The 24,782-nt window shown below is 42.4% G+C and overlaps 1 protein-coding gene across 1 annotated transcript; it reads right to left on the reverse strand.

Moving 5' to 3' along the window:
- Positions 1 to 19,646: 19,646 nt before the first annotated feature.
- LOC110592074 (60S ribosomal protein L39-like) lies at positions 19,647 to 20,234 on the reverse strand. The gene is made up of 2 exons (XM_021703037.2): positions 20,127 to 20,234; positions 19,647 to 19,918 (listed from the first exon to the last, which is right to left on the reverse strand). The coding sequence occupies exons 1-2, from the start codon at positions 20,231 to 20,233 to the stop codon at positions 19,870 to 19,872; spliced, it is 156 nt and encodes a 51-aa protein (XP_021558712.1). The 5' UTR covers position 20,234; the 3' UTR covers positions 19,647 to 19,869.
- Positions 20,235 to 24,782: the final 4,548 nt, after the last annotated feature.

Raw genomic sequence — 24,782 nt, forward strand, 5'->3', positions numbered from 1 at the left:
AGCGCAAAACTTCAAACTATGTGGCACTAAATGCACCACGGAAAGGACACTTGTTTGCAGTCTGGGAGCTGTAATGAGAAAGCAGAGTGTCCCCTTGTCTGAGCTCAGCTGAGAACGTGTGCTAGGAGCATGGCAAATATTGACTTCGGGATTAGAATAAATTTTAGCAAGTAGGGCACCTGCGAAGACGGAGGAGTGAGTGTGATTGTCATCACTGAGGGGACAAAAAGTCCTCTCTCCCTGTGAGGAACACAGCCGACCACAGAAGCAAGGAGAGAGGCGTGAGGGGCCTTGTGGGGCCTTGTGGGGCCAGCCTGGGCTCTCCGGCTGGTATTCCGCGGCCCCACTAGCCAGGTCATGGGATTTCTGTGGGCCTCAGTTTCCTTATCAGTGAAATGGACATAATTCCTGACCTCCATACATTCAAGGGGATGCTCTGAAGTTAAACTATAGGAAGCCTTTGAAGAAGTCAGAATAAATGAGAAAGAAAACAAATCCGAGGCCTCCAGTGGTTATTTCTGTGTGAGAATAGTAAAGGCAATTTTTATTTCCTTCTTTGTACCTCTATGAATTATTTCACGCTGCTTTCTATTGAGTGTGCATGTTTCTAATCCAACACAGCTTGAAAAGGAAAAAGCGCCCACGAGAGTGATGTTAATTCATAGGAAACTGCTCCGAAAAAGGACTGTGACAGAGAAGAAGGTGTTGGTTTTCCACAAAATAAATCAATATATGCGCTGGGTTCATAAACCCAAGTGAAATTCCTACGTGCTTGGTCGTGTGAGGAAAAACAAGCCCCACCTGGTTTGGGTAGTTCATCTTGTGTCAGAGCCTTTGAGTCAGAGCTTCTTTTATAACATTTCGGAAGGACTCCTGCACCTCGCTGACCGTGCCCAGCCTGCCCGCCTCCTGGGGCTGTCAGCGCTGCCCTTGACTTCATTTGTACTGGAAGAAAAACAGAGGGAGGAGGGCTGAGTTATCCTCCCCGTCCTCACAGCAACCCCGGAGAAAGGGAACGCAGAGCAGTGTATGGTGGGAGTCTGCACTGTGTGTCCTCTTGATTTAGTGATGCAGTTTGTAAAATATCAGGCTCGTCTGTTCTCTTGGCTCCAGGAACTAACTCAGTTCACTGTTTTGGAAGCACACATTCCTCTCGGCACTGTTGAACAAAGAGCAGGTTTGTCTCACTCAGAAGTTCACTGCCTTCCATAAACAATTGTTTACACACTTCTCCCTGTCCTTTCCACTGGACACGGATGCGTTAGCTTTTTCTGGTCCAAACTGTCCCCCGGTGTAGCTGAGGGCCTTTCAATCGTTGTGATGTTTTGTGATAGAGATGGTTGGTTCTCCATGCTAGGTAATATGATCCTAAAAGAGATTAGAGAACAAAGCCTAAGCCCTTCAGCTCTGGCCTCTGGCTTACATAAAACACAAACCTGGTTGATATATTGGATCTATTCCCGGGCAATTAGGTCTCCTGAAAAATTCAGCAGGAGCATCCCTGTTTACATATTTAAAGGCATGTTAGATATGCAAGATTGGAAACAAAACAAAAAAACAAACAAAAAACACCTTGCAGAAATAATAAAAAAGGATTGCATGGTTATTATCTAAGAAGAAGAAATGTCATTAGTGTCTACCCAAGGGAACATTGTTTTAACATTAATTCTGTTTACATAACTAATGGACTGTGTTAGGTGGATTTAGAACATTAACTAAGTATGTCCCATGCAGAAATCCGTACAGATTTCACATAAAAGTCTGTAGTTTCACAATAATCCTTCAAAAGGACACTTGAAAGGAACTCAGAAATGCTAGCCCATTTGGTGAGAGAGTAGCGAGCAGCAGGAGTTTGGGGTAATTAACAGGCTGGATGGAATCTTTTTGTACCTCTGCAAATTACTTAGAGCAATGTAGATGAGATCTGTTCCTAGAACTGTCCAAATGCATGAAATTTTATTTAAGCCATTCACAGTTTTGTATCAGGATTAATTACAAAGACGTTGCTTTCTATAGTTCTTTTTTATATTAAAAAAATCCATGATTATACTGCTATTTGAGAATCACTAGAAAGCACTTACATGAGGGAAGCAGTTAATCCTAATCAGAAAGAAGGAAATTTGGTTGTGGCATTTGTAAGAATACTCTTGGAGGGAAACTCAGTCTGGACCCTGACAAAACTGATGAGGACAGCCCTGGAGGAAACCAGTCTGTTTACCTATTATTTCACATAAAAATCCCTATTTGATTATATTTCATATAAACTAGGTACAATGCAGACATCTGAGAAGAGTCCTGATTGTTGGATTCTCAGACTGTTGGAATTCCATGAACAAGGGGAAGAAAGAGATAAACAAGTGAAAATAAAATAAGTCATGGGCCATTACACAAAGTTTTGGTTTCAAGGAACATTCAAATGAATATACAGGCAAAGTATCTTTGCTGACATGGATAAAATACACCTTTCTTTTGAAGCATGGCACGTAAGTGGATGTCAAGAAGAGATAAAGGGAGGGTTGGCTGAGCTCAGAGGGACCCCTGACATCATCCCACCAGCCTCGTCATCTTAAAGCTAGAGACACTGATGGGCGCCTGGGTGGCTCAGATGGTTAAGCGTCTGCCTTTGGCTCAGGTCATGATCTCAGGGTCCTGGGATCGAGTCCCACATCGGGTTCCCTGCTCAGTGCAGAGCCTGCTTCTCCCTCTCCCTCTGCCACTCCCTCTGCTTGTGCTCTTCTATCTCTCTGTCAAATAAATAAATAAAATCTTTAAAAAAAAAAAAAAGCTAGAGACACTGAAACCCCCAAGAACTAATGTGACTTACCCAGCTGAGGCTTTTTCCCCCGCACGCCTCACTTCTCTTGAAATAAAACACACTAAAGAACCCAGCAGTTCATAGGCTGCCTCTTGACTAGAAGGAAAAACAAAACGAAGGAAAGAAGGGAGAGGGGGAGATCCTTGTTCAGGGAGGATGCCATTATTCCTGTGGCTCAGCCCAAAGCCCCCGAAGGAAATTTTTCTTCAATTTCAGGCTGCCTCTCCATCCTCCCTCTTACTCCTTGTTATCTATGCTGATATCAGTTACTGAAGTTCTGTGCCCAATTAAAAATGAAATGAACATGAGGATAGAATGTAAGAAAATGGGGGTGCCTGGGTGGCTCAATTGGTTGAGTGTCTGCCTTCGGCTTGGGTCATGATCCCAGGGTCCTGGGATCGAGCCCCACTTCGGGCTCCCTGCTCTGCGGGAAGCCTGCCTTCTCCCTCTGCCCCTACCCCTCCCCCTGCTCGTGTACTCTCGCTCTCTGACAAATAAATAAAATCTTAAAAAAAAAAAGGAAAGGTGGATAGAAAGTAAATTTTAAAAAAAGAATGTAAGAAAATGTTACAGACGGGCGCCTGGGTGGCTCAGTCGTTAAGCGTCTGCCTTTGGCTCAGGTCATGATCCCACGGTCCTAGGATCGAGTCTCACATCGGGCTTCCTGCTCTGTGGGAAGCCTGCTTCTCCCTCTCCCACTCCCCCTGCTTGTGTTCCCTCTCTCACTGTGTCTCTGTCAAGTAAATAAATAAAATCTTAAAAAAAAAAAAAAAAGAAAATGTTACAGACAGCACATGATATATCCATATTGGAGAAGAATACATTGGCTGTTTAAATTTTAATCCTGGGGCGCCTGGGTGGCTCAGTTGGTTAAGCGACTGCCTTCGGCTCAGGTCATGATCCTGGACTCCCTGGATCGAGTCCCGCATCGGGCTCCCTGCTCGGCAGGGAGTCTGCTTCTCCCTCTGACCCTCCCCCCTCTCATGAGCTTGCTCTCTCTCATTCTCTCTCTCTCAAATAAAAAAAAAAAATCTTTAAAATAAATTTTAATCCTAATGAACCCATTCTCTTACCCCCGCAAAAAATGTTTATGAGGGTGCATAAATGCTAACCTAATAAAATATGCTCCCCATGACCCGAATGTCCCTAATATTAATTAGCAGGAGGATGAATGCCTGCAAGCCTGAAAGAATGATTTAGGAGTCTTGGATTTTGTCTCTGATTTGTCGTGTGACCCTGGGCATCTCACTATGCTTTTGCTGTAGCTTCTCAGTCCATAAAAAGAATGGTAAAATTACCCACTGAGGTAACCTCAAAGAAGTGTCGATGCCGATGACTGATGCTGATGCAGATGATGGCTTACACACCTGAGATTAAAGGCAGGGTAGAAAAATGTAAAGTCATTGCCGTTGTAATCACTGTTGCTGTTCCTGCACCACAAGCAGCGTTGGTGCATCTGCTGCCACTCAACACCAGCTCCCTGCAAAGCACCCCCCCAAGGATGCAGGGTGGCTTCCCCACGTGCTCCCAGCCACGGCTTGTCTCAGACTTTTCATTCATCCATTGGTTCATTCACCTAGGCACTCATTTATTTATTTTTTTTAAGACTATTTATTTATTTATTTGACAGACTGAGAGAGAAAGAGAGCACACAAGCAAGGGGAGCAGCAGAGGGAGAGGGAGAAGCAGGCTCTCCACTGAGCGGGGAGCCCGACGCGGGGCTCGATCCCAGGACCCTAGGATCATGACCCCAGCAGAAGGGAGATTCTTAACCGACTGAGCCACCCAGGTGCCCCTAGGCACTCATTTATTTATCTAACAAGTACTTTCTGAGTTCCTGGGATGCTATATGTACGGTGCTAGATACCAAGATACAGTTTTGAATAAGACAACCCCCCTAATGACACTAAATTTCTTCTAATACCTCTTCTCTTTTCCTGGACCCTGTTTGCTTGTCTCCTGTTGCAGACGTGGACATTGAGGTGACAAAGCTCCCCAGACCAGTATTCATTTGGAAAGTGGAGGAGGTACCTCTCTCCCTCTGTGTGTTGGCACTAGCTTGAGACCTGTGACAGTGCGTACGATTCTTAATCACGACCAATACCGCCTCCTGAATGATTTTCTGTGCTTGTTTCTCGTATCTCATTTAATCATACTCAACAAGGTAGGTACAATTACTAACGCTTCTTGGCAGATGAAGAAACTGAGGCATAGGAGGTTTAAAGTAACCTGACCAAGGGCGCCTGGGTGGCTCAGATGGTTAAGCGTCTGCCTTCGGCTCAGGTCATGATCTCAGGGTCCTGGGATCGAGTCCCGCATCGGGCTCCCTGCTCCTTGGGAGCCTGCTTCTCCCTCTGCCTCTCTCTCTCTCTCTCTGTCTCTCATGAATAAATAAATAAAAAAATTTAAAAAAATAAAGTAACCTGACCAAGTGCTAAGACCAGTTCATGATTGAACTGGTATTTTGGGGTTTAAAACCAGAATTACCTGGCGCAGTGTTGCCTCTTTGTCTCAAGGAAGTTTTACTGAACTACCTGTTTTGTATTTAACTTACAGCCCCTCTCTACCCGACCCCTTCCTTCTCGCCTCTATAAGATGGATAGTCACCACGGAGACTGTTCCAGACCAAAGTGTGAGCAAGAGGCTTGGTGCTCTCCCAGGGAGCATTCCTCTCCTCCTCCCCAGGGTTGAGGACTTTGCTCCTGAGTCAAGCCTCTTGGGCATGGTTCCCTCTTCCCTTAGTAGAGGCTCTTTCTCAGGAGGAGGCTCCCAGCCCTTCATGCATATGGACCTCTGGCAGGCAGTTCTCGTCCTGGATACCACTGCCCTGTGCTGAATTAGGACAATACATCGGCGATTCCAAGAAGTTGGCAATCCATAGAAGTTTGAGGGATCTGGGTTTTTATTAATTCTAATAAGGATATCAGCAAAACACCTTCATGATTGCTGAGGTGAAAAAGCCTCATTAGGTCACACCCCATTCTAGCTGCACACTTTTTTTTTTTTTTTAAGTGTTATATTCTTTGGGCATGACCAATGGATGCACGGATGCAGTTGTTGGGACAGAGAAACAAGGCCATTCACCTTGCCATCCCTAGGTGCCAAAGTAGCAGTTAGCTTGTGTTAAAGCTGCACCACTTTATACGACCTCCTCTTTCCAGTAGCACATGTATAGAGGGGTTACGGAGAGCTGCGTATGGAGTGGGAGAAGAAACCCTTCCCTATGTTAAGGGGCAGGCTTACTATCCAGGCCAGCTCACTGTCCCAACGCAGAGGAGTGAGATCCAGAGACAAGCTTCCTTGTATCATAAATGAATGTTGCTATGGTAGATGGTCTTTGCGGATTTATTAAAAAGTCATGTATAACTCAAAATCTAATAGGCATAAAGAGTGAAACCAGGGCACCTGGGGGAGGCTCAGTCGGTTAAGTGTCTGCCTTCAGCTCAGGTCGTGATCCCAGGGTCCTGGGATTGAGTCCTGCATCGGGCTCCCTGCTTAGCGGGGAGCCTGCTTCTCTCCCGTCCCTCCCCCCTGCTCGTGATCTCTCTCTCAAATAAATAAATAAAATCTTAAAAAAAAAAAAAACTAAGGTTTTTAAAAAATATGGCAAAATGGAAAATATCAGAAAACAAGTGTTGTTCCATGACACCCTTGTTTGTACATATGTGGATATATGCACCGGGTTGCACAAGTCTCTTTCTGTGGGTTATGGGTCAAAAGTTTGCAAGTCACCACTGGTAAAGCCCCAGAATACGAAAGAGGTTTCTATTATAAAATCATTCTCTTATTTCCAAAATGACCATGGGGACACTCTGGCTGCTGCTGCTGTCCTTTTTTTCTTCTCTTCCTTTTTTTTTTTCTCCTTCAGTTTTAACAAGTATCAATTGCTGATGTTCAATAGTGAGTTAGTGGACTTATACCTTCTTTTACGAGAAGATGGTTTCCTTTGGAAATCTCATTTTTATTTTATTTCTTTTATTGTTTTATTTTTAAAAAGAAAACTACAAGTTTTAACTGAAAAATGTAAATGATGTAAATAAAGGGAGGGAATGTACCATATCCTCAAAGGCCAGCACGAAATAGCATTGCAAGTTTATTGCAAATCAGATTTTCATTCCCTCCTAGATATACTTCACTTTTTAGTTTTGTTTATTCAATCCTTTTGCTAATACTTAGATTATTATTATTTTTTTAAGATTTTATTTATTTGATAGAGACACAGCGAGAAAGGGAACACAAACAGGGGGAGTGGGAGAGGGAGAAGCAGACTTCCTGTCGAGCAGGGAGCCCTATGCGGGGCTCGATCCCAGGACCCTGGGACCATGACCTGAGCCGAAGGCAGAAGCTTAACGACTGAGCCACCCAGGTGCCCCATCCTTTTGCTAATACTTATCTATTACATTTAAAATTTCCAAGATATGTAGTTATTTTTTTCCTATGATATCCTCTCAAATCTTTCTGAGGATGTTAATTTTTTTTTTTAAAGATTTTATTTATTTATTTGACAGAGAGAGAGACAGCGAGAGAGGGAACACAAGCAGGGGGAGTGAGAGAGGGAGAAGCAGGCTTCCCGCCAAGCAGGGAGCCCGATGTGGGGCTCAATCGCAGGACCCTAGGATCATGACCTGAGCCGAAGGCAGATGCTTAACGACTGAGCCACCCAGGTGCCCCATGAAAATGGATGTTAATTTTTATAACAGAATTTCTTGAGGTATTTATTCTATTTTTATTCAATTTGGTGCCTTTTTATGGTATTGTTTCTTCCTAAAAACTTGGTGATACTTGGTTTCTGTTGATCTTTGTATTGAAATTTTCTGGCCACCTGCCAGTCATATCTCATGTTCTGGGGGGACGTGAGAGTGGAGAGGAGAAACCATATTGGCAAGAGGAGTTTACCGTTAGCTTCTCCTCTAAGTACAGACACTTCCAGTGCCCATGGGGATGTATAATTTTCCGGATCATACCTTTCCAGCATCAATGTCCACATGCAAGTCTTTGTCCATGGGCAAATCCTCCAGTCAGTTCTCTAAATAGCCCACCTCCTCCCCCTTCGTCTTCCCATTCATCACCCTCTGTGCATGCTGCTCCTTACATCCATTGCCTCTGAGCTGGGTGCTCTTCTGGGATTGCTCCCAACATTCAACTTCGTTTTTCTTTGTTGATTAATCCATACTGCTGATTTCTGTCAGTGATTCTTCAACTTATCTGGTTCATTGAAGACACTCTTGTTTTCCAAGATTATGTTATAATTTATTGCTAATATTGATCAGGCTTAAAGTTTGCTTCAAAACACAAAGTATGACACCAAGGATGTCTCCTGATCCAGTCTTTTAACTGTCCCTTTGATGTTTGATATTAATTTCTCATATCTTGACTCATACCTCTCCTAAAGTGGATAAATAGTATTTCCATTATGGGTCCTCTTATTTTAGCAAAGCGATATAGGCTTTTTTGTACTCTCCTTTTAGCAAAGCAATTTAGGTTTTTTTGCTTAGAATAAGTAAGAGGAAGAAGTCCCAAGCATATAGAATTATGTTTTTTTTTGTGGAGTTACTTGTATTATTAATATAGGGTGGGTCACAGTTAACACTTAATATATAAAATTAATGCTTAATATGTGTGTGTGTGTGTATATCCCTCTGTTCTTCTTTAGGTAATTTCTGTATCACCAAGTGAAGTAGTGAATTTCAAATCCAGCACATTGGTTTTATCTATAAGGTCGATTTTTATGTCCTTTTATTTTCCACAGGAGTATCAGGGCAGACACTTTAACCACATCTTCAACAGATTTGCCTTCTATCCCACAGTAGACAGAAACAAACAAGAAAGACTGCTGTATAAACAGGGTCACAAGCCAAAAAAGCCTGTCTTCTGGATGTTCACTTTCCTTGAAGTGGGGCTTGTCGCCTTCATCTATTTCTGCGATCTCTTTGCAGCTTTGCTTAATTGCGCAATTTACAATCTATAGATCTCACAACTACAAGTGCAGGAGAATTTTCTAGGGAGGTTACCCCAGGAAAGACTGAATCTCTGATAAAATAAACGCTGACCTAGAACCAGACAAAAACTGTGTGTTGGTAGTAGACCTTTCCCCTTAGGATCGATCAACAGTGGCACGCTTCCCACAACTAAACAGAAAACACTCTCCATGGCAAAGCCCATCAGAAACAAGTTTCAAGAGGCCTGATTTCAAGAAGTCGGAGAAGACAAAGAGACCAGAGAAACCATCGAGAAATCACCGCAGTAACTACATAGGAATCATTACAGGAAGGATTTGGGGATATTTGCCTTCATTTGGTCTGGCATGGGAGATAAACGGGTCCTGCTTTTCTCTGCAGCCTAATGTAACAGTCACTTTTTCAGGTTGAATGGAGCTCACGGTGGCTCTTAACCTCATTCTCTTCTAGCTAAAATTATGACTCATTTTAGATATGTAATTGCCTTACTCTTCATTTTTCAGTGGAGTTAAAGGAAGGGAGGGAGGAAGGGGGAGAGGGAGAAGGAGCCCCGGGGAGGGCAAGTCCTTAAGGGGAAGCCCGAAAGATTGGATGGAAGATACTAATACTGGCAAAGAAATACAGGCTTCTGCCTGCTTGGGTTTCTGGGCTCAATCCTCTGCTTGGAACGTTGCCTCTTTCTCTCTTGGCTTGAAAGTCACCTTCTCTGGGCAGACTGCCCTGCCCCCAGCCCACCCAGGCTAAACCTCTCACTAACTTTCTGTCCTTATCTTTCTTTATATACTCACATGATTATGTCCCCTACTGGGGGACCTTAAGGTTGCAAAGGCAGTGTCTTTGTTTTGCTAATAAGCCACACTGCAGAGAGATTAGAGTGCCTGCGTCTGAGTTGTTGGGGAAAGTGAAGTTTGCCTGGCGCCCAGCAGAATTTTCTCCTTTTCTTCCTGTCTTCCTTGAGTGTCCATTTTCACTCACCTACTCCTCTTCCCAGCTCGGCCTCAAAGTGCTAAATATGACTTTGGTATTTTGCTGGAGGACTTCTGTCTTTTTATCATCTGTCTAAATATCTCCCTAACCCAACATCGGTTTTCTTTTTAAACACAATAGGAACTCAGTTATAAAGCCCCTTGGGTAAATTGGTTATACTTTTTCTGAATTGGTAATGAAATATTAATGACGTGTGAGTTCAGACACTTATATTGCTATCCCCGCAGGAAGTCATCTCTTCGGAGATCAAATCTGTGACTGAATCATTTCAAGAAAAGTAATATTTTGACTAAATTTGACTAAAAAAAGTTTTAAATTATAACAAAAAAGCCCAATTATCATTCAAAATGAATTTGTCACCCTGATAATCTAATGTTATCAAGTGAGGCATCTTTTCACAAAAGTTTAAAATTGAGGGATATGATTTTTTTTTTTAAGATTTTATTTATTTATTTGAAAGAGAGAGACACAGCAAGAAAGGGAACACAAACAGGGGGAGTGGGAGAGGGAGAAGAGAGCCTCCCGCAGAGCAGGGAACCCAATGAAGGGCTCTATCCCAGGACTCTGGGATCATGACCTGAGCCGAAGGCAGATGCTTAACGACTGAGCCACCCAGGCACCCCTAAATGTACGAATTTAATAAGAGGGCATTTAGGGGTACTTGGCTGGCTCAGTCGGGGGGGCGTGCGACTCTTGAATCTTGAGGTTGTGAGCTCGAGCCCCACAGTGGTGTAGCGATGGCTTAAAAATAAAATCTAAAAAAGAAAAAGCATTTAAAATTTAAAAAAATTTACTTCAAATGCAGGAAAATATTAGCAACATAACGACTTACAGAATAATAGATATAGGAGACCAGAGGGAAAATTGATTAAAACTATTAAATAAACTACTTTTGACTTAATAATATGCTGCCATATAGTTACATGAATTTGTTCCATTATTATATCACATTAATAAAGTTTAACTTATCCTTTCTTTATACTTTTAACTCACTGTGATTAAAAATACATTAGCACTACTTTTTAAGAGAATTAATATATAGTTTTATCCTGCAGGAAGAAAGTTCTAGAAGCTTCTATCCAAAAGGGATAAGAGGTTAAATAAATCACTTTAAAGAAATAGGACATGAAGCAGTTTTATTTTTAAAGTTTGTCTTAGCAAAAACTTAAAACATTTAGTTGAAATATTAAAACATTAAGGAGGGAGAAATATTAAGGTATTTAAATAGTAATATAAAGACAGCACATATCATGTCTTTATTAGAGTTAAAAAGAAACAAACAGAAGTATACTAACTTGGACAAGTCTTTATTTAATTATTTATTTATTTTTGGACAAGTCTATATGTATTTAAAGGTTAACTGCCTTCTATTGTAGTCTGGCCATAAATACAGAGGGGACAGTGGTATTGAAACAAACATACCCGTTTGGTCCTTTATGGATCTAACATAATGATAGCTGAAGAGTATCCAGCATCTGCTGAGATCATAGCATTGTATTACTTTAATTCGTATGACCTGCTCTATCCTGTTCAAGGATCAACTAAGGTCATATCTCCCTTTAATCAATGGGGCCCTATTTGCTCAGTTGTGCAAGGAGTCTGCTTTCTCCCTTGGGGGCCTCTCTCGAGAAGACCAACGGGTTACACAGCCCAGCAGGACCAGTCCTGCTTCCACACATCTTGCCAACAGAATCTGAAGAATATGATTAGTCCACTGATGGATCTCACATTTTCTGTGGTTGTTGCTTCTGCAAATGCCCCTGGTTTATGCTTATATGTTCAGCCATAGTTCCCAAAGCACAGCTTTCTTGCCAGGATAAGCCATTCATTCTGCTGGAATCAACTCTCAATAATCTAGGCCCTGATATTGGGCCTGGGAGTCCAGGCAAGTTTGCCCTTTCCTTCTTGGCAAGATTCCCCTTGCATACCATTTCAATCCCTTAGGGAGAATAGGAACCCCCAAAGGGTAGGAACTGTAAGCCTTTCCATGTTCCCAAAAGCTCCCAGTTCTTCATGCAAATTTGCCCACCTTCTCCTCAAAATACCATGCGGTACTGGAAGAGCATACTTTAGTAGGCCAAAAACAAAACAACTTCAACCAAAAATAAAAACAAAAATGAAAAAGCAATGCTTCCTTAAATCAAGGAAATATGCTTCAGATTTATTTACTACTACCATCTAGGATGAGAGGGAACCAACATTATTTGAATGGCAATCTCTCTAGGTAAGTTTAAATTCAGCACTGAGCAGTAAAACAATATACAAAGTCCACCAGAGTTCAAGAGCAGCTTATCACTCTACCCTTTCTTGTACTACCATTACTTTCTTCCAAGCGTGTGGGTTTATTATCTGTATCTCTGGATGAAGGAACTTTTTAATATCACTCATTAACTCATGAACAAAGAATGGGGCTACCTTTATGGCTTTAAAATATGTATTTCATGGTATATACAGCTAAGAAATAGCTCTTAACTTTCCATTTCTCATAATTTAACTTCCTGTATTTTTGAAATCCTTTTTCAACTTCAAAGGCTCTCTTCTTGGAAGAAAATTATGAATCAAATCTAAGTTATCTGACTAAAATTCCATAAGAAATAATATGAATTTGTTGCAGATGGGTTACAATTTGATTATTTCCCTCATGCTCTGCAACCCTTGGTAGTCTGACCATAATCAGATGTAGACTTAATTTCTGAATCAAATAAAATCAAATAAACCAAAAACCTCTTTAGGTATCTTCCCACTGAATATGATGTTTTTAGATTCTGCATCTTCATGATAGGGGCTTTTAAATATATTTTCTTAAAAAAGCATGTCTGGTTTTTATTCTCCTCCTAATATTTATGCTTATACTCTATAATCATCGGAGCTGGAAGTTATTTTCTCCTGTAACTTTTAACTTAAAATCTTATTTATGGGAACAAAGACATTCTGTTTCTAGTCACTGATGGAGTCTCCTTTCGGGTTTCAAGAAATTAAACAGTTGTTTGAAAAGTACATATTGTTTTCATGTACATGCCTTTAGATTTCGATGTAGTATAAAACACTGGGAAATACCATGTGTGTAGTTCCGAATACTTTATATACAATTTCTAGTGATTTGTTAAGTATTTATTAAGTAATGAACCAGTAAAACTGAAAAATTTCCGTATGATTTTGCAGGAAGCCCACTCCGGTAGAAATTGTGTCCCTGGTAACTAAGTCTACCTTAAACAAGGTCTTTCAAAATGTTTTTGAAGTTCATTTTCAAGGTCAGAACCCCAAACATATGGTACCCTCAGACATTGACTTCAGTTGGCAGAGTCAGCACATTAGCACCATATCATCTAGCATGGCGGGAAGAAGATTCTTTGCATTCTTTAGAACTTTTTGTAAGTGACAGAAAAACACCTCTAACTAATTTTGACAATGAAAAGGATTTATTGACTCACATAATTAAAAGTCCCAAGACCCATAATCTTCAGACAAGGCTTGAGCTGACAATTCAAACAATGTCACCAGAAGGAGACCATCTTCCTGTTGGTTCTCCACGGCATCCCACTACCCTCCACCCACCCCAGGAGCTCCAGGTGGCAGCATGGAAGCAGCATTCTAAGATCTCACCTTTTCATGCCTTCCAGGGTAACTGGCTCCTTGATAAGCTGTGGGATGCACAATCTTTGACCAAAATCATGCAGCATGTCCATCCCTGAACCAATCTCTGTGGCCAAAGGTATGAAACATGTGCATAGTCTTAAATTACCCCTCTCCTTCCCAGAGATGAGATTGATCCTTTGGGCAGGGGTGAAATCCCTGATGGTAGGAGATGGTATAATGAATGTAGAAGAGGCAATCATCAGATATTCATGATGCCCTTCCTCTCCACACCCTTCTTTCCCATCGCCTTTTAGTAGGAGACACATAGATGTAGAAAACAGCTTCCCATATCTTGACAGACAATTTGACTGCTTTCCAATGGGGGGATCCTCCAAGGTAGCCTGCTGTCTCTGGCCATTTGCACAGGGCAAAAAGGATGTCTGTACTCTTTCTTGTTGATGTCATTTATTCAGCCAACAGTTCATTATTTTATTCATTCCTTTGCTCATTCAATATATATTTACATGCCAGATATTGTGCTTTTTTCCCCATCTTTTCTCTTAGGACCGAATGAAGGTGCTGGGCCTCATTGGAGGAGCTGAACCCATGCATGCAGTGTGCTTAGAGGTTATGGGAGCTGAGGGGAGTGAGAAATTTTCCTTGCTGTTATGCAGGCCTGCTAAGGTCGGCTTAATGGGCTTATAACTCCACCCGCTCTTATCTAGAAATGCCTGGGGGTTCCAAGGTTGTTAGTTAGCTATTCAAAGATAATCCTTGGGAGTCTCCAATTTTCAAACCAAGTATCTTTCCATGGTATTTTAAAATTCTCTCATAGATAACAAGGTAATCACTGTCATTTATTGGAACACCTAGCAGACAGTATGTTATTTATTTTACTTACATTATTTTATTAAGTCTTTACAACAAATCTCCAAGGTAGGAATTATGATTTTTACCTATAAAAAAATGAAAGCTTAGAGTGGTCAAGTAAACTTCTCAAGGTATAAAGTGACAGAACCAGTATGTAAACCCAAATCTGCCCAATGCCAAAGCCATGCTTATTCCATGGGCTTCTCTTTTCCATAGGTACACTGCACCCTGTTAGCAAATATCAAGTCTTATTATCATTCTTAGGTCACACTTAACCCAATTCATCATATCAGTGTCTATTCAGTTCAATTAGTTATTCTGAAACTGCTATCGGGACCTGGAATGGGTCTACAAGACCATGCGATGGAATTGCATTTTACTGGGGCCTGGGAGTAGAACTCAGGTTTACCTGATTCCCACCTCAGAGTTCTTTTCTGGATCCCACAAAAGAAAGCGTGACATAGACCCTTCCTGAGTTCACCTTTACAGTTGGGGAACAAGATTCATGGAAGACAACTCTCCCTTGGTCATCAAAGCAAATTGTACAAATACAGTTGAAGGTCAAATGGAATGGGGTCAACAGGGAGAACTACAGGAGGAATCTGGAGCATATGCTGTTCCAGCCAGTCCTTTTTCTTTTCACCATTGTTGGAAGAAATCTTTTTTTTTTTTTTTTGCCCTGCCTCCCTGTTCCACATGGAGGAACTCCCATCAGAATAATGCGCCTGCATTAGAAGCGAGTTATCTGATTGGTAAATGACATGGATCCCACAGTAAATGGGTGCGCGTTCCTTGATGGGGTTTAAAATTTGCCAGGCTTCAAAGCATCAAAGATCGACGCTCTTCCTTCTCTGCCAGACCGGAGCAAGGCAGTGATCTGGGAGAAGCGGATCTGCTCAGGTGCTCAGCTCCATAGTTCACATTGTGGTGTGGGCACAGATCGTGAGCCAACCCTGCCCTTTTGGCCAAAAGCTGCCGCTTTCACCTCCATCCGTTGGTCTCCTGTGTCTCATTTCTCAGATGCTTCAGATCTCCATAGGGGAAGAAAGAGGTGTTATTATTTACTGACCTCCCTAAATATAAATCATCCATTTCCTTCTTTATTTAAAATTCAGTAACCATCATGGCTTATTACTGAGTCGAAACTCAGCATAAAACATCTTATTAATATTGCAATTTGCATTGTTAGTGCTCAGCAATAATTTACCAAGATGTCCTTTTTAAAACATGTGACTGCTTTTTCCAAGGGCCCGTGGCAGCTTATGACTGTGGGGTAGAGGTGCGTGGCAGCCTACATCACTGCCCTCCACCCCCTCTGACTTTGGCCACAGCTGAGGTGGATCAAACTCTACCACCTCAGGCAGGTACCCTGTGTTGCTCATTTTCAGCCCCACAGTCCTCTCCCAAGCCAGGAGGCTGCTCACCCAGCCTGCAAGCACAGCGTGCAATTGCGGGGGAGCCAACGCCCACAGGGGCAACCCTCAGGCAATGAAGGAGCTGAGTCTGTGAAGAAATGCTCTGGATGTCTGTCTGTCCTTTGGGTGGCCAATTCTTTTCTTTTCTTTTTTTCAAAGATTTTATTTATTTCTCTGAGGGAGAGACAGAGACAGAGAGAGAGCAGGCGTGTGCAGGAGCGGGATAGTGGGGAGAGGCAAAGGGAGAGGGAGAAGGAGAAGCAGACTCCCCACTGAGCAGGGAGCCCAATGCGGGGCTCAGATCCCAGGACCCTGGGGTCCGAAGGCAGATGCTTAACTGACTGAGCCACCCAGGCACCCGTGGTTGGGCAATTCTGGGAGGCATTTAGAACACTGCTCAAGAGGTTCAAGGGGAACTGACTGCTTTTATCCCACAGAAATAATAGATAATACACCCTTTTACTGGCATTTCCTCCTTTCCTGTATCTGCCCTTCACTCCTGCTTCCAGGGATCACCTCTCAATCAAACTACCTGCCCTCGAATCCTGCTTCTGTCTTTGGAGAGACCCAAACCAAGGTAATGACAAAAGAGGATATACTCCTTCCAGAAGGGGCAGACTCCTCCTTCCTTATGGTAGGTGATTCCATCCCAGCCTATGCCCATACACAAGACATATTACGTACACCCACACCCACATACACATGTGTGCACACGCAGATACACAGACACACATATGCTCACACAGACACATACAGATACATATACACAACCACACATGTAGACATACATACACATGCATGTACATATAGATACATACACACAATCGCGCACATACGTCAGGCTCCCGGTCATTGCCTCGGACCAGGTTTCACTGTCACCACCTAAGGGTGTAAAGAAAGACCACGTCTCCATCAAAGCCATGTCCCTGATTGCTGGCCTTTTCTTACCCCCTGGGCTTATTCAGCTATATTCTGAACTTGTCCTGTTTACTACACTCAACAACTGGTTCAAGTGCAAGACGACATCTCCTAACCCTGGGAGAAAATGTGAAGGTCTTTGTTGAGCTGAATTACAAATACAGTTCCAAGTTCCTTGGTTGGCTTATCCCAACCTTGAGCAGTTAAACAATACTTTCTGACACTTAACTGCTATCCTTTCCCCATTTTAGCCAATGGCTTTATTTGTGCATCCTGACCCATAAGTTTTTCCTGGATCACCTTCCTCATCTTTCTTTTGTTCGGGATATTGCTATCGAGTTCCTTTTGTGTTTTTGGAGGAATATTTTTTTTCCCATTTACGTTCCAGAACTATTCCTTGAGGTGCTGGATTAGACAATCCCTTTGGAAGCAGCTTCCCACACAGCCTTTCCTTTAGTCTCACTGAAGCCCAGGCCTGGAATCCGGCTCCCTTTTTATTCCCACGGTTGCCTCTTTTCCTGAGAGTCTGGATATTCGGGGCCCTGGGGCAGGCTGAGTTCCCCAGAAGCAGACATTGAGATTATTACATAATAAGTTTTTTAGGGAACATCCTTGAGATCAACACCTGGGGTTGCGGGGAGGAACAGAAGCGGGCAGAGGGAGAAGGCGGGCTGTCATACAGATGCAACAAGGCCTTGGCCCACAGAGAGTCCTGAAGCAGAGAAAGCTCTTCGGAGTCGTCCTGAGTTGAGTTGGCCCTGATTATCTCCTTGCAGGTCAGTCACTGGATGCTGGCTGCCCTGGAAGAGATAGTAACTGGGCTTTGACTCAGTCCAGCCGATTCCTAAAGATGGCTGACAGCTGAGGGCTGTCGGCTGCCAACATTCCCAGCAGCTGTGGAAACAAATCCTTCATCCCTAAGGGAGTGCGGGGTGGGGGAGGATCTGGGGAGCAGAGCGCATCCCCCACAATCCCTCATTCTTCCACCAGCCATCCTGCAAGTCCTCAGCCTTAGCCTCCGTCTACAGATCTTCCAGGTGAAAATCAAAGACTCAGCTAAATCTTAAAAAACAAGCAGAAAAACCTACAAAAACTGTGGCACAAGATAGTCCTATTCTCTTACAAAACAAAAATTGAAATGTCAAATCTTTTTTGTTTTGGGTAAATGAAACGAAAGTCTATGTTCCAAAATATATTTCTGAAACCTAAGACGTTCTTTTCCAGATACACTAAATTTGTGAATTCTATAGGAAATAGAAACTTTTTTCCCAAAATAAACCTTGAAGCAATTTGAAAATAAAGAGGACCTTCCTTTTGAATGGATGCTAAAAGTTAAGCAGACCCACAGGCACTGTGAACCAAACTTCTTAAGAGTTCAGAATTTGAAAAGATTGTAACAACAGATGTCCTAGAGTATATGGCCGGGTTTTTAAGTAACTAAGAGAATACTGTGCAGACTCCCAGTTACAAACTTATACATTTTTTTCCCCGAACTTAAAAATACATTCAGGGGCGCCTGGGTGGCTCAGTCGTTAAGCATCTGCCTTTGGCTCAGGTCATGATCCCAGGGTCCTGGGATCGAGCCCCACATCGGGCTCCCTGCTCGGCGGGAAGCCTGCTTCTCCCTCTCCCATGCCCCCTGCTTGTGTTCCCTCTCTCGCTGTGTCTCTCTCTGTCAAATAAATAAATAAAATCTTAAAAAAAAATTCATACTTTTTTTTAAAAAGATTTAATTTATTTATTTGACAGAGAGAGCGCGCGAGAGAGCACAAGCAGGGGAAGCGGCAGGCAGAGGGAGAAGCAGGCTCCCCGCTGAGCAAGGAGCCCGATCTGGGACTCGATCCCAGGACCCCGGGATCATGACCCAAGTTGAAGGCAGATGCTTAACCGACTGAGCCACCCAGGCGTCCCTACATTCATACATTTTATAACTTAAAATACATTAACACGTCCTTCAGACATTATAAACTTACATGAAGACAGGACTGCAAGCCCATTTGGAGGTATGAACAACTCAATATTAAGTCATTGTTAAGGGTTGAGTTGTGTAACCTCCCTAACTCCCCAAAGAAGATATACTGAAGTCCTAACCACCAGTACCTCAGAGTGTGACTTTAGTTGGAGATAGAATCTTTCCAGAGGTAATCAAGTAAAAATGAGGTCATTAGGGTGGGCCATAATCCAATAGGGTGTTCTCATAAAAAGGAGAGTTAGGGTCATAGAGAAAAACAGACATAGAGGGAAATCTATGTGAAGACACAAGGAGAACGCCATCTACAAGCCAAGGAATGCCCAAGGCCACCAGAAGTTGGGAGAGAAGACACCGAACAGATTCTCCCTTATAGCTCTTGAGAGAACCAACCATACTGACACCTTGATTTTGGACTTCTAGTCTCCAGAACTAAGAGATAATGAATTTCTGTTGTTTTAGCCATATAGTTGGTGGTACCCTGTCACTGGGGCCCCAGGAAACCAACACAGCTACTCCAACAGCACCTTCTCCATTCAGCTCATATTTCCTTCTTCCGTGAAGGCAACTCAGAAGTCAAATGGACTTGATTTTGGTTCAATCATTTGGGCAACTTACTTAATTTCTCCAAGACTATTTTCTCATCATGTAAAATAAGGACATTAATATTACCTACTGTAGAGTTCTTTTGACTATGAAATGAGCTAAAATAGATAAGATCCTTCCTTTCTAGGTGTTATAAATTCAAGAGCATCATATAAGTCCAACTGGCTATCTTCCCAAAAAATGCTTATAATCAATTAATGGTCAGTCTGATCCTTGTAATCTTTATGCCCCTTAGAGTTTCAAGTTCAGCATCACTTCCTCTGTTCATTATTGCTGCTATTATTTTTCAAGTCTCAATGATTGAAACTGTTAAGTCTCTTGAAACAAAATAATTATCTTTATGTATTGAAGAAGTCATAAACCAGAAAGACAACAACCTTAGAGCAAGCACCCAACCTTTCTTGACATGCCATAGTGGATCAGTCTGGGCCACCGTAAATTAATTAGCAGTGTGGGTCACCGCCAGGGACCGACTTCCAACCTCTTTTGAGCCAGATATGTACACAGAGTTTATTTTATTTTATTGTATTCTATTCTATTCTATTTATTTTTTCAGCTGGAAGGTCTCACATTTATTATTGAACCAACCTACTGGTATAGAAGCATAGTAACAGAGAAAAATCATTTCCCTGATAAAACATGTCTATTGGCCAGGTAGGAGGGATGTTTACAGAGTGACAGGATAGGAACATATGATCTTTGTGCAGCTTGAATATGTGTGCCAGTTAGGTGTGTCATCTCATGATGTGTGATGCCTTATAGACCCAGCTTGGTTCTTCTCCAGTGCCTCCCCTTGGAGTTGTACCTGATTTTTTTTTTTTAAGATTTTATTTATTTATTTGACAGAGAGACACACAGCGAGAGAGGGAACACAAGCAAGGGGAGTGTGAGAGGGGAAGCAGGCTTTCCGCTGAGCAGGGAGCCCGATGAGGGGCTCGATCCCAGGACCCTGGGATCATGACCCAAGGCAAAGGCAGACGCTTAACAACTGAGCCACCCAGGCGCCCCTGTACCTGATTTTATTACCAGTTTTCATCTGAATCCGTTGGGGAATGGGACAATTCTGCTTTTGTTTCTTGGCCAGGAATTGCTTGATTCTGAAAGTCTTGGGAGAAGACATGGCGAGGAGCAGTCAGCCACACACAGCAGGATGGCAGTGAAAAGGAGAAGGGGGCTTTATTATTTTAAATGTATTTTTAAAACCAGATAATTATCCTTGGTTTGTGTGACACAGACTCTTTCAAATAATACCCAAGTGCTACAACACTTCATATAGATGGTCTTTGGACGATTGGTTTGATTTTATTATTTGAACTCTTTTCATTCATATTCAATCAATATTATTTATACTGATTTTATTATTTGAACTCTTTTCATTCATTGACAGAGATAATTAAATCCTGATTAAACCACAGTGAGATACCACTTCACACTTCCTAGGATAGCTATAATTAAAAAAAAAAAAGGAAAATGGCAAGTGTTGGTATGGATACGGAGAAACTGGAATCCTTGTACATTGCTGGTGGAAATGTAAAGGTACAATGCTGTGAAAAACAGTTCGGTGTTTCCTCAAAAAAGTTTAACATGAAATTCTTATAAGACCCAGTAATTCCAGTCCTAAGTATATACCCCAAAGAACTGGAAACAAGGACTCAAACATTGTGCACCAATGTTCATAGCAGCATCATTTACAATAGCCACAAGGTGGAAACAACCCCTGTGTCCATCAACAGATGAATGGATGAACAAAATGCTCTATGTACACACAGTGGACTATTACTCAGCCATAAAAAGGAATGAAGTTCTGACATGTTACAACATGGATCCACCTTGAAAGCATTGTACTAACTGAAATAAGCCAGACACAAAAGGACACACATGTATGATTCCACTTACATGAAATATCTGTAATAGGCAAATTTATAGGCTCAAAAAGTAGATTTTAGGTTGCCAGGGGCTAAGGGTAGAGGAGAATAGGAGTTAATTGTTTGATGGGTACAGAGTTTCTATTTGGGGTGAAGGAAAATGTCTGGAAATGGACAGTGGTGATGGTTGTACAACATTATGCATGTAATTAACACCACTGAATTGTACACCTAACAGCGGCAAATCTTACGTTATCTATATTTTACTACAATAAAATAAAAAGAAAGAAAAATCAATTTTATAATTATTCTCTTCTTTTCACACGGAACCTGGGACATGAAACAAGGAGCTCTACACCCATTGGATGATCTCATGTCGTCTTCATCTTTGCACAGTGTTATGAGGGAAAAATTATTGTCTCCATTTGACAACTAAGGAAAGTAAGGCTCAGAGAGGTGCTCATGGCCAATAGCTACTAACTGACAGAGCTGGGTCGGGATTCAAGTCCTAGTCCTTCCCCAGAGCTAAGTAGACAATACATAGATTTCTCTATCTATGATCTACCAAGATAACCCAAACACCAATATCCATCCTTTCTTTATAACAACAGATCCAGGTGAGTAGGGAAGAAGGGCCTGTGGGTCCCATAAAGGTGAATTTCCTGGGCCTGAAGGGAAACTGAGCAGAGTTTTCTCCAGTCCAGTTGACTATTGGTAAAGATAAGTTATGCCTTGAAAGTGTCACTGGAATGCTTCATGTATTTGCGACCTCAGTCATCTGGAAAACAGCCAAAAATCCAGAAGTGAGCAAAAATTACCTGTGGGAGGTACAGAAACGAGTAAAATGATGTCACAGTACAAGCTGGCTATCGTGTTGGGGCTGCAGCATTTCTGCATATGCTTCAAAGCCTTTTTAAAATTTTTTTAAGATTTTATTTTTAAGTAATCTCTACCCTTAACGTGGGGCTTGAACTCACAACCCCGAGATCAAGAGCTGTACGCTGTACTGACTGAGCCAGCCAGGTACCCCAAAGCCTTTCCTTATCCTGAGTCCCAATCTGCAGCTTCAGCAGCGAAGAGGTGGAGTGGGAGGAGATGGGGCAGTTTTCCTAAAGAGAATTGCAAATGGCTATCAAAAAGAGAACCTGCCCCTCCTGGTGAGCAGCATCCTTATTGCATCCTCTAGTCCCTTCCCCTTTGTCTTCTTTTTGACTCCTCTTTATCTACTGGACTTTTAAATGTTGGTGATACCCGGGGTTCTGTCCTTCCCACTTCCCTTTTCATATTATACATCCCCTTGACTGACCCATCCACAAACATGGCTTCAGCTACCCCCAGTCCCTGATGACATCTATATTTCCAGTCCTGACAGCTCTTAGACCCATTATACCTCTCCAACTGGATGTCCCCAACTGTATCCATCATCTTCTTCTGAAACCTTCATTTCTGCTGGAATGACAGCATCGACCAACCGGTCACCCAAGCTAGAAACCTGGGAACCCTCCTGGACTCTCCCCTTTTCTCCTCTCTTCCCCCCCCCCCCCTAGTTTTTCTGTCCTGTCAACTCTATCTCCTGTATGTTGCTAATCATTTCCCATTTTCTTTATCTCACTGTGCTTTGTTTAATTAATTCCTCCTTATCAAAACCTACCAGGACCACTGAAGTAGACTGTATTTGTCTTCCTGCCTCCAGGCTTATTCCTCTGCAATCTGTTCTCCAGAAAGTGGACAAACAAAACCACATTTAGTCATATTTTTCTTCTGCCTTAAAGTCTTCAGTGGCTAATGCTTGCTTGCAAGATCTCTCTCAAACATCCAGCCTTGACATGGGTGACTAGTTCATTTGTGTTTTTTACCGCCTTGTCTCACGCCACTTTGCTACACACCCCCTGAGCTGTGGTTATCCTGGCCAGCTCATAATTCCAAAAATACACCATGGCCCAGTTTGCTTTTGTGCTTTGACGAGTACTGTTCTCTCCACTCGGAAGGTCCATGTACCCCCTCATCCTCCACCCCTCTGCTGAATGCTTATGGGTCCTTAGGGACATAGTTTGCATATCTTCTTTTAGAAGCATGTCTTGATGGCCGTGGGCTGATTTTGAAGCTTCTCCTTCATAAAATTCCTTTATCAGCCTTATCAGTAGGGTGCAGAACTCTACTGCTTATCATGCTGTCTTAATACTGATTTTCTTGGATAGCACCATCACGAGGCTACTTATTATAGGTAGGATCTGGGTCAAACAATTTGATACCTAGAAGGAATGAAAGACATGTTGAATGAATGCTCCTCGCCTGGAAAATTATTCTTTCTCAGTCCAGATCATAGGGGATTGGTAAGCAATCCCTCCCGGCATTAACAACAATGCCGTGAGAGCTCCTTGAGACTCCAAGTTTGGAAAGAAAAGATAAATTGGTTGAGAACCAAAAATCAGAGCATGTTAGAGAGACATTAGAGTCATAAGAAAGAGAGTAATGATAATGAAACTGGATTACTCTGTGTGACTACATATCAGGGAAACTGGTAGACATTTCTCGTTTTTGCTTTCCAGCACAGTTTTTCCCTTTGTATCTTGGTATGTCCTTTGGGACACCAACCCTTCTCCACCAACTCAATCCCTGTGGTTCAGGTGGGGCTGATCCCAGGCTTCCACACCATTAGTAGACACATGCCCTTGGCCTGTCCAATCAGAGCATTCCATTCCTTTCCCTCGCCAATTGGTTCAGATCAATGACACTAAACACCAGGACCTTCTCTGGAGCTAAAGTGAGATTTTCTGTATTTACTGAGGTTACTTGGTGCAAATACAAGGCAGAATTATAAACCTGCTGTGGCTGGTTACCAGCTTGGTCTCCATGTGGGAAAAGACTTGAGAATGAAGCCCAGCAAAAGGAGGAAGAGCTGCAAGGCAGAAAATCAAATTGCTGATGATAATGTGCCAAATCCAACTTTGCATGAAGCCGAACCTGTTTTGTTTTGTTTCTCATGATAAAATAAATTCTCCTTTTTGAACAAGGTAATTCAATTTGGTTGTCTGTCACTTGCAACCCAAAAAGGCTTTATTAGTACTGAAATCAGGGTAGTTAGTAAATCCAGCGGGGGAAAAGTGAGTAGACAAGCCCCTTGTTCTGTGGTCCTGCGACAAGGATGTGTTTCCTTCCATCCAAATCATTTCACCCAGTGACCCTCTGGGCTTAAGGTCACTGACCCTCTAGGCATGTAGCAGAGGAAAGAGTACCCTAGAGGGAGGGGTGGATCTCAAACTATGGCCCACTTAGAGGGGGCACATCTAGTCCCCATCCCATTCTCACTTGCCAAAAAATGTTTCACAATGGACTTTGTTTTATACTAATTTTAATTACTAATACATTCTTCATGTAAAAATGGAAATATAGAAAAGGCAAAAAGTCCCCTTGACTTTACTTGACCATTCCCCTCCAGAGGCTACCCTTTATTCAGCTTGCATTCTTTAAACACTTATTATAACTCACTATGAACTCGCAGAAGAACATCAAGGATTGTTTTACTTGGTGGCTATATGATGTGACTGTGATTACAAAGGTCTGCCCACATCCATGCTAAAGGTACAGTTCCAACTGCAGAAACGCCTCTCCTCTCACTCTGTCACCCAACCCTAGGGATATCTGAAATGGCACTTTCCTTCAATCCCTTCTATGTGTTTAGTAATCTTCTCTGAAAGGTCACTATTGATGGGGCACCTGGGTGGCTCAGCCAGTTAAGCATCTGACTCTTGATTTTGGCTCAGGTCATGATCTCATGGCTGTGGGATCAAGCCCCACACTGAG

Source organism: Neomonachus schauinslandi, chromosome 3, assembly GCF_002201575.2.
Source record: "Neomonachus schauinslandi chromosome 3, ASM220157v2, whole genome shotgun sequence".
NCBI lineage: Eukaryota > Metazoa > Chordata > Mammalia > Carnivora > Phocidae > Neomonachus > Neomonachus schauinslandi.